Source organism: Bombus pascuorum, chromosome 9 (assembly GCF_905332965.1).
Source record: "Bombus pascuorum chromosome 9, iyBomPasc1.1, whole genome shotgun sequence".
Lineage (NCBI taxonomy): Eukaryota > Metazoa > Arthropoda > Insecta > Hymenoptera > Apidae > Bombus > Bombus pascuorum.
The window spans coordinates 6,518,038-6,537,364 of NC_083496.1; the positions used below are offsets into that span (position 1 = coordinate 6,518,038).

A 19,327-nucleotide genomic window follows, 5' to 3' on the forward strand; every position below is an offset into this window, starting at 1 on the left:
ACTCTCTTCCAGACCACGCGCGTCTCTCCTTCGGTGCTCACGTCGCCTTCATCGTTTTCAGAGAAGGGAAGAAAAGGCAGGGGACAAAGTGAAACATAAACGAAAAAGTATCAACGTAAAGGTAATGGGTTTTAAATTCACGTACTGCCCACTTCTGAAATTAAATGAAATTAAACGAATAAGTGAGGAAGAAAAGAGGAATAGAGAAAGAAGGAAAGAAACAAAGAAGGAAAGATAAACAACGAAGTTGCGAAGAAATGCAAATGTTCCTTCGTGTTAATGAAAAATGAGGTTCTCAGATATGCTGATATACGTGGAGACGATGCTCGACATGGTCCCCAATGATTATGTGTAAGCGCTATGTAAAAGCGAGTTAACAGTCTGTATGTATATCTTGCACCTTTAGCAAGACTGGATAGTACCGGGCCCTTCTCCGTCAAAAGGTTGTCTTTGCAGCCGAACGATTGCTTTCATTTCGGTACAGTAAGTTCGAAGACGCGACGCTTCCTATATCTTCCTTTTAATAATTCACGATGTAATTATATCGTTTGAAACTTTGTGTCTACGTGTAAAGTCAATAAACTTTATTTCTGCTTCCTCGATACCGACCCGTATGAAAACGCGTTCGTCCAAGTGGCTAAAACAATCAAGAAACTCAGTTTCACGTTACATAATAGTCTTTCCTTCGAATTCACGTTTCCATCGGTGAAATTCAAATTTGTATCTTTCAACTTGTAAAAATAAATGGACATAATTGATAAAATTATCAGTCAATACGCGAGTGGTCTCGAGCAAAGAAGAAATACGATACCGATATAAAATCTTTTTGTAAAGCTTCAACAATTTCGCGAAACGCGCTAATATAGAGGAACAATATAGTGGAAAATCTGAAACGTTGTTTCGTTAATGTGATCGGCAACAAAGACAGCCAGAAAATTGTATTCGTAACAACAACTATCGCTAGAAACTAAATTAAATACTTCGCTACTAATGTCTCTCCTGCTTAAGATTGATATAGAAGTATCGGAGAAATTAATCCAACACACCGTTTTTCTCCCCCTTTTATCATTGGGAATCACTACGTACACAATGAAGCTTAAATGGGAGTTGACGGATATATGTACAGAGATGATTATATTAAAGCTTCACCGATATTCGATAACCAACAACCGATTTTCTGAGTATTTCTAATCACAATACAGGCCGATTGATACAGCTTAGATATTAAGAAAGTTAGACCTTCGGACAGCAAAAATGTTGCACCTAAGTTTCGTTATCTCATCATACCGTCATCCCTACGTGTTGGACATTATATAGATTCACATTTTCTTTTTTTCCCCCTTTTTTTTCTAATACGGAGTACTCTTGCTCGTCGTTGTGCGAATACCTGTTTTATAATTTCATAGGAATACGGAAATAATCGTCGTTCAAGCATCTCAAGAACGTAGAACGGAACGACGTTCGATGCTTTCGTGGAGCTCGAACTTGCGCGATTATATCGCGGCTTAAATTATAATAAAACGAATTCGTACGAAATTGTACGTACGCACGTTGGAACGTTAAAATATCCTGAGCTTAACAAATCATCAGTATGAAAGAGATTACTCAATATTGAGTAGAGGAAATGCTGAACTTTGCAAGTCGGCCGTTATAGAGCTAATTAACTTGCCTAGAACGTACATGTAGTAAGTATGTAGGAATAGTTTTGTGTCTCACGTATGCACGTTAAAAATTCTCTATATACCTTATACAAGTTGTACGTATACTTGCACATAGGTATGTGCACGTACACACATAGACATGTATACGTATAGGTATACGTACATATATAATATTCCACGTATATGTGTGTAATTATATACACGAATATTTTGTATTTTATTTTACACGTAACTGTGACTATGTGCTGTGCGTAAATGTTACGCCAGAGCACGCTTTTGTGTATGCGTGTAGCGAGTATGCGTTAGAAAAGTCCTCTCTTTTAACAAAGATTTATGTGTAGTATAATGGACATCATTTCCGTTGTATATATATCTATTATATATATATATCTATATACCGAATCAGATCAAAGGCTACACATATTTCACAGATTAAGAAAAGCTCACCCGATCTGAGATTTAAGTTTGCCGCATCGCATCTTCAGTTTTTCGAAATATTCGAAGTTTTCGAGATGTATTTTGACTACCTGATATACATCCTGGGTCACACATTTAAGGAAGGCCACATTGAACTAGTCTAAGAAATTACTGCCTAGCACTCTGAACAAATATATTGATAAAATTTAGCCTATATTATCTAGCCTATGACACATACGCAAACGAGTAATAGTCGGAGATTCTGGCGAACGTTCCTTTTTTCTCTTTTTCTTTTTCTCTTTTTTTGTATTTCTTTTAGTACGTCTGAGCAATCTTGTTCTCCGTTTTTCCTTTCTACGAGTATCGGATCCTCAATAAATTTGAAATGATTATCTTTGGCAATGTGAAATACGCAAGACAACATACCCAAAGATAAAAATATCGACGTTCGTAAGTTTTCTTTTCGTTAGTACATTAGCAAAGAACAAGCAAAATCACTTGAAAGTGCGACATATGTACGATAGATAACTGGATCACAAGTATTGTATACCGAGAACTGACACTCTCAAGACTGTAGGATAAAAATATGTACAGTAGAAAACTATGGAGTTCCTATAATATTAACTTGTAAAAAGTAGACACGCATACGATTTTCCTATTTCGACGCAAGTACGCGTACTTTTCCGTATGATGCTTTGAAAATTTCGCAATTAGTGGGCGGCATTTTTTTGTCTCAGCGATAAAATTATGATAAACGCCAGCAAAAGCTTTTCATTAACGTAACGCAGAATACGTAAGTAAAAAGCTGCTGGACTGGATCTATGTTTTGTCGCACAAAATGGAAAAGCGGCTTTCAAAATCTTGCTAGGTACAGTTTGAATAATCGCCAACGTCACCTGCTATCTGACTTTCATTACGTTTTATCACAAGAACTGGATCTTTAGAAGTTTCCACGACTTTCTTTTCTATATCCAAATCATATAATAGTGTAGCTTGTAATGCGTTATACATACCAGTTCTTGCATATCGAGATGCCTTCGTCAATTCGTAGACACTGGCTGCCAATGTTAATATATCTGTAAACATAAATCAATAGTTTAAATGTAAAAGTTTTCTCTATTATTACTTTAGTAACAAGAATATTCAATGTTTAGAAGCTTTAAAAAAGATTCAAAAAGTAATGGGTTACAATTCCATGGGGCTGTAACTAGATCTATAGTTGAATATGCAATTGAATATGCTATAAACATACCATTATCATTGTATACAAGAATGCACGGTGGGTTCTCTTTCTGGCGTTTAGTAGCATTTGCGATTTCTCGTTTACGACATTCTTGGACAAATTTTATTGCTTCTAACCAATACTCCATAGCTTTATGTACGCGTTGATTCATCGTGGTCCCTCGCAAACGTTCCATCTGTTTAAAGAGTATATTACCGTATATTATTTAATACATTTTTATCACTAAGAAAGTAAAAAAGTTTATAATTACCTTTGCAATCAAAGTTATGACGCGTGCATGCTCCCTCAAATAATCAATGATTAAACGATCGACACGTGATGGATTTCCTTGAAGGCGAGGAATAGGTATATTATTTGCACTTGTCACTCTCTTGCCAGGAAAATGAGCAGCTAACCCAGCTTCACATTTCTTTCGTTCTTTCTCTAATTGTTTAAATTGTTCGTAAGTTTGCTCTAGTCTGAAGTGCAATATGCTTGAAGGTGCTGTACGTCTAGCTGCTCCACTTCCATTTCTAAGGCTCAGGCCTCCACCATAGAGTACAGAAAATAGACGTGGAACTGGAAGTGGTACAGGAACTGGCATTACTGGTGGGAATACTCCAGATCTTACTGTACCAGGATTTGGTACTATTCCCGAATTAAAGAGGACATCAGCAGATGGAATACCAGGACTATTTTGTATTCTTGGCATGTGATGTCGTTGTTTCATGAGATAATTAAAAGTATCTTTGTTCACTGAAGACCCTGCGATTTGATTAGTCAAATGACTTACTGAAGGAAAAGCTATTTCTTTGGTAAGATCAAATCCTTCCATCTTATACGTATTAGTGTTATTAGGCTGCTTCAAGTCCTGATAAGATGTGGAACTTTGTGGTAACATTTTTAAAGTCTCGCCGTTATTGGCAGTGTAATGTTGATAATTGTGATATCCATATTTTGCAATTGACTGGTGGGTGTTACGCGAACTTAGATTTTTTGGAAATCCAATTGGTGAATATGTCTTAGATTCAATAGTCTTTGATTTTGGACTGATAATTTTCAGTAAATTATTATCAATTCTATAATCATTATTAGTAAGACAATTTTCGTTTGTGTCTAAATTATTGATCGATGATGTGGTAAAGTCGCTTACACTTGGATAATAGTCGATTAGTTGTTTAAATTCTTGGTCCACAGCTTGATTTAACTTGTAGCTACGAGCTTGTTGTTGCAAAAATTGAAGTTGCTCATTTGGTATGGAGATATTTGCCATGCTTAATCTACTTGAGTCATGTAAATCCTTATAATCATTAGCATTACTCCGTTGTATATTATTCCCAAAACAATTATGCAAATTTGTATCAGCTGGAGAAAAATGTTGTAATGGAGAATTTGAAAGAAAGCCAGAATCAATACTCAAATCAGTCATTGCTGAACTTGGTCTATAACTTTGATTATTGGCAGTCATGCTGTATAATTCATGCATAGAAGGTGTTGGATTATTATATGTATTAGCAGTTCCATTCTGTCCAATATTATTATGATATTCTAATTCGTTCAGAGTAATTGGATCAGGTGAATCTAGTGCCAATGTTAGAGCCATGTTCAAATTAAGATCTGGGTTTGTGCAATTTTGTATTCGTTGATAATTTCCAAATAGATCTGATGTGCATCCTGGTGTTGACAAATTTTCTGTCCAGTTAGACTGTTTACTTGTATTTGTCTCATTTGTAGTTGTTAATAAATCATTGCATAAAGGCATAGTATTTCCACTAACACAGCAACTTTCACTATTTGGACGTAATACATATGATTGTGAATCAGATGGATACGTATTAGGATATGCACCAATCCCATTGTTATATAAATTTCCTTGATCTGATACTTGTCCTACACATGTATTGAGACTCAGTGTTTTGAGTTCTCCACAGAGATTGTTATAATTACATTCAGGTTTAACATTATTAGAAACATTATTCTGCAATTTATTAAATGTTGAATGCATGTTGAAACGATCCATAGTAAAATGAGGATCTGTACTATTTTCCATAATACAGGATTGAGTATCTGAATAATATTGAATATTGCCATTATAACTAATATTGTGAGCGTTGTCACCAACAATTGAATCATCATCAAGAATTTTTGACACTAAATCATTGACCATAGGATTGTTTAAATCCTGACTATCTTCATCTTCTACATTCATCTATATAAGTAAATAATTAAAAAAGATTAAATTAGTATTATAATATAATCTTTTTCATTGTTTTCAAAGAATCTTCAAGTAAGGTATTTAACATCTATATTTAATCACAGATAATACTAAAATATATAAATTATATAAAATATTTTGTCATAGACAAATATAATATATAGGTAAGAATAAATATGTAAGTTCAACTTTTATATTTAATTTAAATAAAATAAAATGAAATTTTTTTTTTCTGTATACATATAGGTTATTCTAAGTAAAATATGTCACATGTGATAAGTAAAAATATTTAATTTAAAAACTGAACAAGTCCTTAATATTATACAAAAGCAATATATTATTTTCAAATACTTGTATTTGAACATATAAATATATCACTTTATGAGAAAGACATATAATGCATTATAGAGTAATGTAATGTAAATATTTAAAACGAAGTAATATATAGCTCACTAAAATATATACATATACAGAATATTTTACAATATTTCAAATGTGATGTAAGTTACATGTTTATTTCTTTTAATTTAAAATGACCTTTTTAAATAACTATCAAATATAAAAAAGTAATTTTTACATATAAAATTAGTTACTATTTTTAAGTTCCTTACATTTTTTTGTGTATTACATTCCATTAAGTCGTAGTTCCAATAATTATATTCTGTATTACATCTGTCAGCTGGATAACTGTTTCGTGGTTCCAACATGTTGATATTGCGGTCAACCACATTATTCTATAAAAAAAAAAAATAGTTGCATTTGACTCAAGACAGTTTAAACCCTTTATTATATTTTAATAATATGAGACTATTAGTAGTTACATGAATCTTTACTCCTGTTCCTATAATCTCATAATTATTAAGTATTATAATATAGACTAGTGTGTTAAAAGACAATCATTAAAATACATTAACATGATTCTATACATGAAAGCCATTATTACAACACTAACTTTAAATTCATCAGAATAAATTTACCCTTTCATTTATGACTTCATCTCAGAAGCAACAATTTTAAATTAAAATCTATTATAAGCATAATTACGTATCGTATACATCGACAACGAACTAAAATCGAATCGTTTTTATCACAATTAAATTATTAAATGATTATAATCAAAATCATAATCTTCATATCGCATATTAAACGTTTCCTTCTCTCATCGATCTAAATGAGATTTTTTAAACAACAAAATTACGCCTTTTTGGACGTTATGTTGGAATTATTACTTTATACTTTGCAGTAAAGGAAAATGAACGTCACTTTTTCAGAAATGAAGTCGGAGTCGTAGTTGCTTACCTTGCTAACAGTAAAACCATTGTTGCTGATAATTGCAGCCAAATTGTGCACTTCGGACAGAGCCATTTGTTAAAGATCACTGAAAATCACCACTCCTCCTTGCCATCACCCTTTCACTTGTGCGGCTGCCTTCCAGCAGTTGCACACCCACACCAATCTATGCTTTCTTTAAACGTAGCTGGCTAGCATCTCACGAACTCACAACGCACATTAACGACAGTACTATGAGAGAACAGAACACGAACAGAATATAGATGAAACTATGGTTATATAGTTATTACATATATACACTACATATGCGTATATAACCACATATGATAGTACAGTCAAGTGTGTTAAATAAGAATATTAAATACCGTGCACCAATGTACGATATTTTTAATTCAAGTTTATTAAGTTTTTACATTATGTATACTCTAGTAGTTAATAAAACGCAAATTCCCGAAATGTTCCAGAAATCTAGCAGAGGAAAGATATCTTTCCCCTAGGAAAGTGTACCTGTTATTACTAAACTTCCTGCGCGCGTGCGCAAATGAGGAAGTATTCGAATGTTGCAATTATAGTCATATAAAATATAATCGGCCTTATACGACTGTGGTCACACGATCATAATTGTAATACTCTAAATCATAGAATAAAAATATATTTTTTGACGTAAAAGTGCAATTGTTTTATTAATGAGGAAAGGCAATTTAAATAAGAAGTTTAACAAATCATGATATAAAAAATAATTTGACAATTTTATATTAAATGAAACAATATTCAAAACTATATTTTTGTAAAATTCATTAAAACAATTTAATGTATTCAAATTGTACTTTTTTTAATATGCGCATTTTATTATATATAAGTAATACATCTTTTTTCTAATATTAATTATGTTATAAAATATGAAATAAATAAAATACGAAATTCATATAAGAGAAATATAAATTGTAACTTTTAGCATACTACTGGATCAGTTTGTACAGTCTTACTATCTACTTCAGTTTCCTTATTTAAGGTGCAATACTTATTTGCAATATTAACTATTTCTCGCAAGGTAGTATTTTCTTCTTTTAAAGTACTATATACCTCTTTTTCTCTCATTTCATTTTCTTCGTCCAAAGCAACTGCAGTTTTCATTACTGCTGCCATTTCATTAATCTTTTCTGCTTGATTAGTAATTATCTGTAATTTCATAGAAGAATCATTCATAAGTATGAATAAACTACATAAAAAAAATTTTAATAGAATTAATGAACTTGAATTTCATACATTTAGTATGATGACTTTTGATCAGTAATAATAAATTTTTATTATTGAACATTAAAATTTTAACGTATTGTATATAATAAAAAGCATTCATTTTGATACAATAATGTAATACATAATTGTATGTATAATTAAAAATATATGTATAACGTTTATACTTACATTAGCATATTTTGCATTATGTAATGTAGAAAGATCTGTTTTGCAGAGACGCAATAAAGATGCTGTCTGTTGCCTGTATTTAGACATAATTAATTCAAGAGCATGGTGATGGTCTTCTAATGCCTTTTTCAATTCCTTATTTTCAGCTTGTAATTCTTGCAAGTGCTTGATCTCTCTTTGTATTCCCGAGATTAACTGTATATGTGGCCTCTGTTTTGCCTCAGTGTTAAGGATCTCTACTTCTTCTTGATACTATAAATGCATTTAAAAAAAGTATAAAAAATGAATTTTTACAATTTTATAATAAAGAATTGTGTTTAAAATCTAAAAGAACAAGTTTTCATTTTATTATACTTTAATATCTTTTACTTTACTTATGTGTATCTGTGAATTTTTTGATTAAATTGTTATATTATATAAATAAATTGTTTACCTGCTTCATATTAGCAATTTGACCACAAACTGATTCTATTTCGCTTATTAAATTATCTGCTGTATTTTCGTGATCTGATATTCTAATCACTAATTTTTTAGCATCCAATATGATTTGTTGAAAAGTTAATGACATCTGTGAATATATGTAAGCACATATAAATATAAGCTCTTAACAAATTAGTTACCAAAATATTATATTGTTTTATTAAACATTTATTAAATATTATCGAACTATTAAGATATATATACATATATGTAGTATATATTATATATATAGATATATTCATTTTTTTGTATATTTTCTTTTCATGTATTCTGTATATATTTATATCAAAATATGTTTATTGAAGTTTATATATAGCTTCTATATTAACATGTTATAGATTGTTATTGATCAATTCAAATTATTTATAAAAAGGTTTATATTTTTTCTTAATATTCTATATAAATATAACATTAAAATAATTCCGTAGTAGTATAATTTTCGTTAAGAATTAATATGCTTGTACATAACCTCTATGCAATGCTGTAATAGTCTATTTAAATGGCTTTAATATCATATCTATTAGTTTTAATGAGCACAGTGTCTTATAAACATATTTGTAAACATTTTTGTAGAAAAGATGATTAAAACTCGACTACTATAAAATAGGTTATACTTACATTCAAGCTAAGATATACATTTTATGATAATTTAAAAATATATATTTTTTCAATTACCTCTTAACGATAAAAATCTTTATACTACAAATTTTAAAAGAATTTATTTATTAATTCATCCAGTTTTAATTGTATAGTAGATGAATAAAATCAACGTCACATGAAAATATCTTGTTCCTTATTCCTCAGTTGTATGGCAGGTTTGTTTATTTTCTATCACTTTCGTAAGATCATTGGTCTACCAATCATTGACTGACCGTGGAAACTGTTACATGTTATAATTTCTTACATATACAGTTAACGATATATATAACGGCATATAAGCTAGTATAAGTTATAAGTTTTTGTTTTCCATAATTGTTTCTTTTTTTTAAGAATTTGTATCGATCATAATGATTTTTTTAATGAAATACATAAGTAACGTATTAGGTAAATTTTTTTGTTAAAAATCTGCTACAAACAGGGTAAGAAAGATTTGCACAATTTACATATCAACATTTTTTGTTTATTTTTTATTTCTATGCACCTAACTGTTATAAATTATTAATTATATATTATCTAGATTATAATGTAGTTACTATTCTACATCATTTTTTACGAAGATTATTATCTATTGTTAATAGTTATCTATTTTCGTAAAATAAAATATTTAATTAGAAATTCTTTATATAAATGTTTTCTTTTTAAAATGTACATACATACAATAACTTGTACATAAATAAATTTTTTTAATCATTTAAATGTTTTGATAACAATCATTTTATTTAAATACTACAAATATAGAACCACATTACATTTAAATATACATTTATATTTTTGTTGGTAATTATCAAATATTAAAGAATGTTGTTTTATGTGTCATGATATAAATACTGTTATTCTAAACTATTCATACATATATATAAAAAGAATTTTATAAAATTTTGCTCGTCCATAAAGAACTGTTTAAATCAAAAAGTAGAAAAAAGTTATTCATGTGTATTATATTAATGTATACTCAATAAAAATAATCACAACTACTTTAGCTTCGAGCCAAACATTCATGTATATTATATACATATATTAGAAATACTGATGTAACTGTCAGTAAATTTAATTTGTTTCATACTACAAATTATCTATTTCCATTGCTGGATTATCATAAGACCTCTTTGATTCTTCATCACTTCTTTCTGCCCAACTTTGTTTTTCACCAGATGCGTATAAACCATATATCACAGCTCCTATCAAATAAACTGCACCAGCAATAATGAAAACTATCCTCCATTCTGCGGCACTCTATGAAATATGTTCCAATCTCATTAGTTTTTTTAACATTCGTTAATTACTTGTTAATAATTATTAATTGCTTTTATAGTGTTATAACTAATCGTAAATATGATTTAACACAAAGTTATAGAATTTGTAAATGCCAATATAATGCCAAAAATAAATATACTATAATTTAAACCTACTTTATTTTGGACAATATATCCAGTAATAATAGGACTGACAACTCCAGGTAAGGTAGCAACAGTATTTCCTATTCCCATAAGCACACTGGCATGCTTAGGAGCAATATCCAAATGATTTACTCTATAAAAAAATATTTATATAATGTAATAATACATTTTATAGAGTTAAATATAGAGTTAATGTATTTATAAAATGAAATATGTAATTAATGAATTCCTAAAGTAAAATCATAATTTATATAAGATATATAATTCAATTCATCCAACTTGTTATATTGCATGGTATTGTAAACAAATAAATCTTCAGTTTTCCTGGCACATATATATATCGTATTATATGTATATACTATATCGTATTTTATATTCGGAATTCGAAAAAAAATTACCCAAAACCGGACCAAGCAAAGCCACCAAGGCCAACTGCTATTGTGATACAAATAACCACCCCCGTTGGCGTTAAGATAAAACCTGTACAAGTCATGAATATCGTTTGAAATACAAAAGCTCCACAATTAAATAACTTACGCACCTGAAATAAAATAAATACTTTGATTGTAAGATTTTTATTGTATTTCATACTTGTATTACGTGACACTTGAAAAAGTACTCGAAAACAATATATTAAAATTAATAAAATATAAATAGTGTGTTAATTAAATATCTTATTTTGAAATGTTTTTGGGGGAAGGGGGGACTGGAAACAAGATAAAAAATAAAAGTTATTTATAAATATTTAATAACAGACCTGCGTAGTCGATAGGATTTTCTCTGTTCTCAGATAATCTGCTAAGTGTCCAGAAAATTGAACAACGAGAGTCATAGCTAGATACGGTAGTGCAGATAAATATCCAGTTTTATCCAATTTGAAATCCAGCACATCTAAAAGTAAATTATGTTTAGGACAGAGTATATAATTTATATTCATTAAATAAACGTTCAATTGATCGAACCATTCATAAATGTCGGTAACTGAGTAAGCATGGTGTAAAAACCCCAATTTTCGCTAAAATGAGCTGCAACAATTGCCCAAACTGGTGGAGATGTGAGCATAGCTTTCCATGGATGTGTAATTTTCTATATAAAATGAAATAGTTAAAAGAATTCTATAAATAAAATGTAGAAATATAACATTATGTATATATTAATAATAATGTTACACAATAATTTAGCGAAGCAAATTAACTAAAAAAAAGTTCTCGATAAAAGATTATTGACGATGCGAAAATTATTGAAAATAGGGTGATACAAAATGATATAATTTCTGAAAGTGAATTATCTAATTATTCAGATTTTTTAATCTTTTGAGGAAGCGTAAAAAAGCATAAAAACTGTTCTGTTATATCCTGTTATTTCTTAACACAATCTTACTTCTTCTTTATTCGTATTTCCAAGGCTACTTTTAATATATTCAAGTTCAGCTTCAGAAATAGATGTATCGTCCTCCGGTTTATCCTTCACGATTATCCACCAGTAAAAAAACCAAACAAGACCAGCTGCACCAAAAACGTAAAAAACAGAAGCCCAGCCAAGGTATTCAGCCATTAAACCAGCAACCGGCATAGCAAATACAGTTCCAAAGAAACTTCCGGAGAATGCAAGAGTCGCTAATTTTGATCTTTCCAATGGAGGTGCCCACTGTGCCCATATTGCATGTATGCAAGGATATGTTACACCCTAAATTCAAAAGATTAGAAATTATTTGAGCAATCAAAACCTGCAAAATAAAAAAAAATTTACTTAATTGAAAAATAGTTATTCCGAAATTTTGTTGTTATTTTGTCGTACTTTTACTCTTTATTAAAACAGAACAAAAGATACGAGTAACAAATAATATGCATAAATGAATGTATGATAATGTATTTTGTACACATCTATAATAGTAAATCTGAATACGTATAACGTATGTGTAAAAATATTTGCTTTGTATACAGGGTGAGTCACGAGAAACCGGATTTCTGTATTTATTGGTTACTTGTCTCGACTAACCCTGCATGTTGGGTGTGTTTTCTACTTGACATTTTATCTGCAAAATATACTTATTATGTCTCACTTTTTATCTTTAATATAAAATATGAAATTATTAGGAACTTAAAAAAGGATAAGAAATATGTTTTGGAAGATGTTAAACGGGTTATGTGACATTTTTATAAGTCAATATATATTTCCAACATTCCAGTATTATCTTATTTCTTTTTCTCTCCAATGAATGGGGTAAAAGGTTCCTAGTGCAAAATAAAAGATATTATTCTAAGAACAGGAGTGAAGGATTAATAAATGAAGTCATTCTTAAGAACAGATCATTATTTTTCAGGATCAATATATGTTAAGCTAAAGTTAAGATTTAAATAATAATTTTAAAAAATGTTAATTAATACACAATTGAACGTATACATATATTATTATGCGTACTTATTATTAAAAAGCAATAAACAAAATTTATCTAGATAAAAGGAATTTATTTATATTTAATATCATAATTTTAATATCGCTTACCTCGCAAATTCCTTCCACTATTCGCAAAGCAACCAAAATGTAAACGCTCATTCTGGCTAGGGGTGGTGTGATAATTGTAAGAAAAGCTGTAGTGGCGATTCCAAGACCGAAAACTCTTTTTCCGCCAATACGTGCGCCAAGCCATCCTCCCAGTAATTGAGTACTTATGTATCCGTAGAAAAAGGAACTTAAAACCAGTCCTTGTGTTTTCGAATCCCAGTCGAATTCTTGTTCCTGTAAATAATACTCTGAATACATTTAAAAGTGATCAAAGTTAATGTATGATTCGTTTGTCTGGTGTAATAGTATATTTTTTTAAACTTCTAAATATCAAACAGTAAATAGTCACTGTTTTATTTTATTTATCTTTTATAGATACTAATAGTTATTAACATGTTGAACTTTTCGCTTGATTTCAGTTTATTTTTAATCAAAAGAAAAAATACGAGTTTAATAATAAACCTATATAAATGAAAATAAATTTCTATATTAACGTAGCGTTAAACGAAGACCTTAAATGCACGAGTTTCTGAGTACGCATTCTATAAAAAGAGCAATAAAACAGAATTATATATTTACAAATCCTCTTTGATATACCTATTATGATAAAGATAATGCGTGCATGATCATATCAGATAATTATTTCACAACTGATAAATAATCTTACGCCTTAATATATCATCACTAAAGTCATATTGTAAATCTATTAATATAACTTATCGCAATTATTGTTTCATTTGAATGTCGTGCTATTTATCGACAAATTTTTACTGATATTTTTTTTATTTACATAATATTCGCATATGTACACTTACATTTAAGTATGCAAATTAAAAACGAAATTAAATATTCTAAAAATGAACAGGATTAGAATTAATGACTTAGAATTTAATTCTAGTATATCATAATTAATATATCACTTACAAAATATTCGGTTCCATTTTTATCGATTTTGTGAACCTTCGCGGTCATTGCGACAATGGCTACGCTTAAATTTACACGAAGGATGTAGGACGTAAAAAATCCAAAGAATGCTAATACTCCGACTACGTATCGTCTTTTTTTCCAAAACTTCCAGGATGGTATGAGTTCATCTTCGTATTTGACGCTAAAAAATTGCCAGTGTTATAAATTCTAACATTTTGCATTTCGAAAGTACAATTTCTATAATTTCTTAAACAGTTAACAATCTTTAAACAATGACATAGTTCAGATCGATTACGCTATTCGAAAAAAATGCCCCTATATATGTGTGAATGCATTTAAGTCTTATATTACACACATAGTAAGCGAAAACTAAGGAGATGATTTTGCAAAATTGTTAGTATTCCCATGAGAAATGAATAAACGTAATGTTCAATGTAAAAATATGCGTAAAAAATCATCAATTATGATGGAATGGTGCAATCAGATGGAAAGCTGCAATACTCACGTTCCGTATTCTGTATCCTTGACAGACTCAACCGAGGATTTCTTTCTCTCCATCGTTTCCTGAAAGGTTACCGATTTCAAATGCAATTTATTATCAGAGAAGCTTGTTTTACAGAACTATAAAACAATTATAAAACGTATCTCTCTTTACATATTTACAATGAGATCATTTTTCCAACAAAGATAATTAATACTTTAATGACATTTTTTAAGTGTTCATTATAACTTCTTACTGTTACTTCTTTCAAACTATGTAGATATTATTGAAAATTTAAATTCATTATTTCTGATACTGAAACACGTAACATAATAAACTATTGGTATATTCGAAAAATATCTGCAAAATAATAGGATTAAACATAAGATTAAAAAATAGTTTAGAACATTACAAGTTATAGATATTTGCTTGAAAATTATTTTTAATTTAAGAATGGCACAAGTTATGTAAATTTTTCAACAAACCATCTACCTAGCTTCTTGTGAATTATATTAATTTGGAATGAATGGTGTACGAAAAGTAATAAATATAACATCATAAAACAGTTTTTTAAAAGGAGATTTAACTTAAAATAATTTTTAGCATATTATGAACATGATCATCACTTTTAAAAGAGTAAGTTTTACGATGTGCTACAACTAGAATAATACATGCAATTATATAAACAAATATACATAAGTACCAATATCGAGGAACAATTTCGCTAATAGCAGTGACCTAGTAATATTTCGAAAGTAGAAAGTTCCGTATCTTAGCAGACAGTTATATACATTATAAATATATACACACAGAACAATACAAGCCAACTTATGCTGTTTCGACAGAAATGTAACGACGATATTCAAATCTTTAATGAAATAGTGATTTCAAAGTTATTTTTTCTTTCCATTCTACAGAAGGTAACACAGGCTACGTTGCAACCTTCCAGTACAGTGTACTTTAATATACCGCGATTAAAGATATTTTCCAACTCTCTTGTACAATTACACAACTAATTGTTGTGTATTACGATACCTTATCCGAATATAAGATTAATCTTTCAAGCACATCAGTATCCATAGGCATTCTATTGACATATTTCCGAGACATTTCACCGTATGTATCGCGACAACCTGTTACGCAAAGCAACAGTTGTGACACACGTGCACCTCTTGCGCACGTTTAATGGTGTTAGTTTAATGTTTCGATCATATTCACGATAAAAATATATGGTTTTTTTATTACCAACCTGCGTATTCACAATTCAACTGAAGCCACTTCCTGTTCTGTTATCTAACAAAAACAGATCCATCGAGATCTGCCGATAACAAAGAATAGCTTGAGAATTGTTCCAGATGATATTTATAGTAACTGTGTTCGACACATATCGCGATTTTTTAAGAAATTTAAAGGTGATCAATAGAATTTGTTTTGTTTTTATCACGATTAATATATTTTTAGAATCGACTATAACATACTTTAGTGTCACTGTGATTTTAATATCTTGATCATATTAATTCAATTTACTAATTTTTACGCTATATCTAAATATACTCGTTATCCACGCACAACAGATGTCTTTGCGTTTGCACTAAAATACGCGAGTTATCCATAAACGGTAAAGACTTTTAATCCTAGCGGTGTCAATGAGGTGTGCTCGCGATCGTGTCTGAAATGATTATCATGATCCGAACGATAGGACTACTCTTTCAACTGAACGTTTGGAGATTATTGATCGCATGTCGCGTCACTTTCATTTTGTACGTTCTGCTTCAAAGTTTTATGGAACCGCTGCATATGCGTTCAGATAAAATTCGATAAAGAAGGAACAATTGAACGTGCACGTAAAAAGATAATTTACCTATTATTCGAAAGTTTAATCGTCCGTAACACCGAATATAGATAGTTTCTATTTGATTCGTTTGTCTAATGAATTTTTGTTGCGTTATTCGGAAAGTGCATAACCAAATTTAAGAAAAATTTAAGAGCGATGTATTTTTGTGGAATCAGTGTTCATTAAATAACACGTACTGTTGCTTTCGAGAATTTTTTGCGATTTATCGGATAGCTTCGTGATCGCTTGTTCGATAAACTTCTTTTTTGTCGTGTATTTCATTCAACCTTAGTTCAAATGAATTCGATTGAATCTACTAATTTTAGATTAAGGCATATGTATAATTCGAGTATTAAATTCACTACCTACGTCTTACTATACATCTTATTATATATCTTCCATCGGTATTATATCTATCAAACTGAAAGTGACAAGAATTCACACTTGTTAACTTCTGGATCAAGTGAAAGTAAAGAGCTGTAAGTTTAGAAATGCTGCGGTTGTGGATCACATAGTAGTTGCATATTGGATCGCGCATACTGGATCATAGATTCGATTTACAGGATATTCCTCTTGTGCAATTGGAACTAATTGTAAGTAGTCAAACCTATTGAGAACGCCTGCTTTTACATACATTTACACGTTTACATTAATCTCGTATTACGTTCGCCATAGTTTTTGCTATATATCAGATCTGATTGCTCTTCAGATTAGTTGATTTGTTAAGCTACTTATTGTACAATTGAAATATAGACGAATGAAAGGAATGGAATTTTTGTTTCAAGTTCGTTACGTATTTTATTATAGATTACGTAAAGTTTAATTTGTTATTTCGCAATGCACATCTTTATAGTTATTTAACTTTATTTTGCATTAAATTTAGGTAATTTCGCTATACAGCAAAAAACAGACAAGAACAAAGTTTAAAGAAAGTTTTAAGGATTTATAACGAAAAATATATATACAAATGTAAATATAAAAGTGATAAAAAGAAGTCAATTATACCCATTGCATTACATTAGAACCCTATTGAATACTAGAGTTCATTACACGATGATTATTGCAATTATATAATATAATTGTGTCCTCCGAGCAATTTATCTCGTAATATCCTCAATATCGCGAAAAATAGAAGAACAAAAAGCTTCATGAATTATGGACTATAATGAGTCATATTTCACGTATTTCCAAGTCGAGTTGCCATACAAAAGTACTATACAAATGACTATGTACCGTGGTATACCTAATAACTGATCATTGTTAGATTATTCATTTACAAATGCAAATTTTCATATCGTTCATACTGATAAATTATGAATGATACGAATAACATGATCTTTTTAAAGCACTGTTTCAAAAAAAGTAATGTATGTATTTCTCTAAATAAATAAGATAACAATATACAAGGCAATGAAAATTTTTGAAGTATATTGTGCAATAATGTATCAGAAGCATAATATTTATTAATAATTTTAATATAGTAATGTACGACTGTAATTTTTATTATTGCGTAAGAGAACTAGATACGATTCATGATTTTTCAAAACAAAAATTGTTATATTTATTTGGGAAATAATTATTCATACAAAGATTTATATACGTATAAGATATGTTACAATACCTGTAGAAAGTCTCAAGGAAATCCAGTTTACGAAAGGTAACAACACTACGATAGACTTTATTATTAAAAAAAAACCATCGTGGTATTTGATCTAAAACCGGATATATCGATCTTAACGGAATAAAATTTATGCACAAAATTTAATTCGGTAGTCATACTTAAAGATTTATTTGTGACTTATGTAATTTATTGGATTTCATAATATATTAATTTTAATTTAAAGTAGTATATAAATAAATAATTTTATTTAATATTTCTTCACTACTCGTTAGTTATTGAAAAAAAAAATAAATTTATAATAACCTTTTAAATATGCTGCATTAGATTTGTAAGTAACTATACATGTTTAAACTATAAAGCACTCTTATTAAAGGTCGATTTAATTTGACCTACTTTTACAAGTAGAAAATCTTGAATAAATACAATTGGTTCGTGTTATCGAATTTCAGTTTCTAATTTACAGAAAGGTATGTGTAATATCAGAGATTTCCTCTTCTGGTAATATGTATTTTAAAAATTGTACATAACAATAATTACTTCAACATTTTGAAATTAATATTCACATCGTTACATATTTACATTAGTATTATAATAATCTTATAATAATAAAATTAAAAATTTATTATCTTATGTTTTATCTTTATTATTTACTTACAATTTTTAATCCTTGCAATCAAATCCATCAATGTCACAAAAGCTTTAGTTACCACTTATTCACAAATTTACAACCGAAAAGTAAAGAAACTAGATTACTATATAATACTATTGTCACAAAAAAATACGAAATATGTTTATTACATTACTCAAAGGCCAATAGGAAAACCTGTAAAAGTTGCACGTTAAATAGCACTGATCGAAATAAACAGAAACGTTAAGTGGGTAAGTAGTCAACTGTACAGGTAGAAGTTGATCATACAAGAGACTGGAAATTTAATCTGTCATGCACCAATCAGAGTATTCCATTGCACTTGTGATAGTCCGAATATTATGCAATGTCGATGCGTGTAATAATTCGTAAATATTTCCGGGTGATTGTATTATCGTCGTTGACATTCGATATCTTGTATTATTTTACAAATGTAAAATATTTCGTGCAAATACATTACTTTACTTACTAACTACCGTGTTATACAAAGATACGTGCGTATATTTATACTTTTCATTATATCTTCATAAAATTATCGATGCTTTA

General features: G+C 29.3%; 3 protein-coding genes across 5 annotated transcripts; all 3 read right to left on the minus strand.

Moving 5' to 3' along the window:
• Positions 1-659: 659 nt before the first annotated feature.
• On the minus strand, positions 660-7,501 carry LOC132910737 (meiosis-specific coiled-coil domain-containing protein MEIOC-like). The gene is made up of 5 exons (XM_060966683.1): positions 6,815-7,501; positions 6,127-6,249; positions 3,572-5,509; positions 3,331-3,496; positions 660-3,154 (listed from the first exon to the last, which is right to left on the minus strand). Exons 1-5 carry the CDS (start codon positions 6,878-6,880, stop codon positions 2,943-2,945), a joined length of 2,505 nt encoding a protein of 834 aa, XP_060822666.1. The 5' UTR covers positions 6,881-7,501; the 3' UTR covers positions 660-2,942.
• Positions 7,502-7,726: 225 nt separating this feature from the next.
• Positions 7,727-9,603, minus strand: LOC132910762 (FGFR1 oncogene partner 2 homolog). Its single transcript, XM_060966737.1, has 4 exons — positions 9,386-9,603; positions 8,664-8,798; positions 8,231-8,482; positions 7,727-7,984 (listed from the first exon to the last, which is right to left on the minus strand). The coding sequence occupies exons 2-4, from the start codon at positions 8,796-8,798 to the stop codon at positions 7,757-7,759; spliced, it is 615 nt and encodes a 204-aa protein (XP_060822720.1). The 5' UTR covers positions 9,386-9,603; the 3' UTR covers positions 7,727-7,756.
• A 465-nt stretch (positions 9,604-10,068) lies between these two features.
• LOC132910740 (vesicular glutamate transporter 1) lies at positions 10,069-19,011 on the minus strand. 3 transcript variants are annotated; one of them, XM_060966691.1, is made up of 10 exons: positions 18,791-19,011; positions 14,705-14,763; positions 14,197-14,380; positions 13,273-13,506; positions 12,148-12,453; positions 11,730-11,853; positions 11,525-11,658; positions 11,166-11,308; positions 10,780-10,900; positions 10,069-10,603 (listed from the first exon to the last, which is right to left on the minus strand). In XM_060966691.1, the coding sequence occupies exons 2-10, from the start codon at positions 14,755-14,757 to the stop codon at positions 10,433-10,435; spliced, it is 1,470 nt and encodes a 489-aa protein (XP_060822674.1). In that variant the 5' UTR covers positions 14,758-14,763; positions 18,791-19,011; the 3' UTR covers positions 10,069-10,432. The 3 variants fall into 3 exon arrangements, with proteins under 3 accessions (XP_060822674.1, XP_060822673.1, XP_060822672.1); XM_060966690.1 differs by lacking the exon at positions 18,791-19,011 and adding an exon at positions 15,930-16,555; XM_060966689.1 differs by lacking the exon at positions 18,791-19,011 and adding an exon at positions 15,716-15,907.
• Between the last annotated feature and the right edge of the window lie 316 nt (positions 19,012-19,327).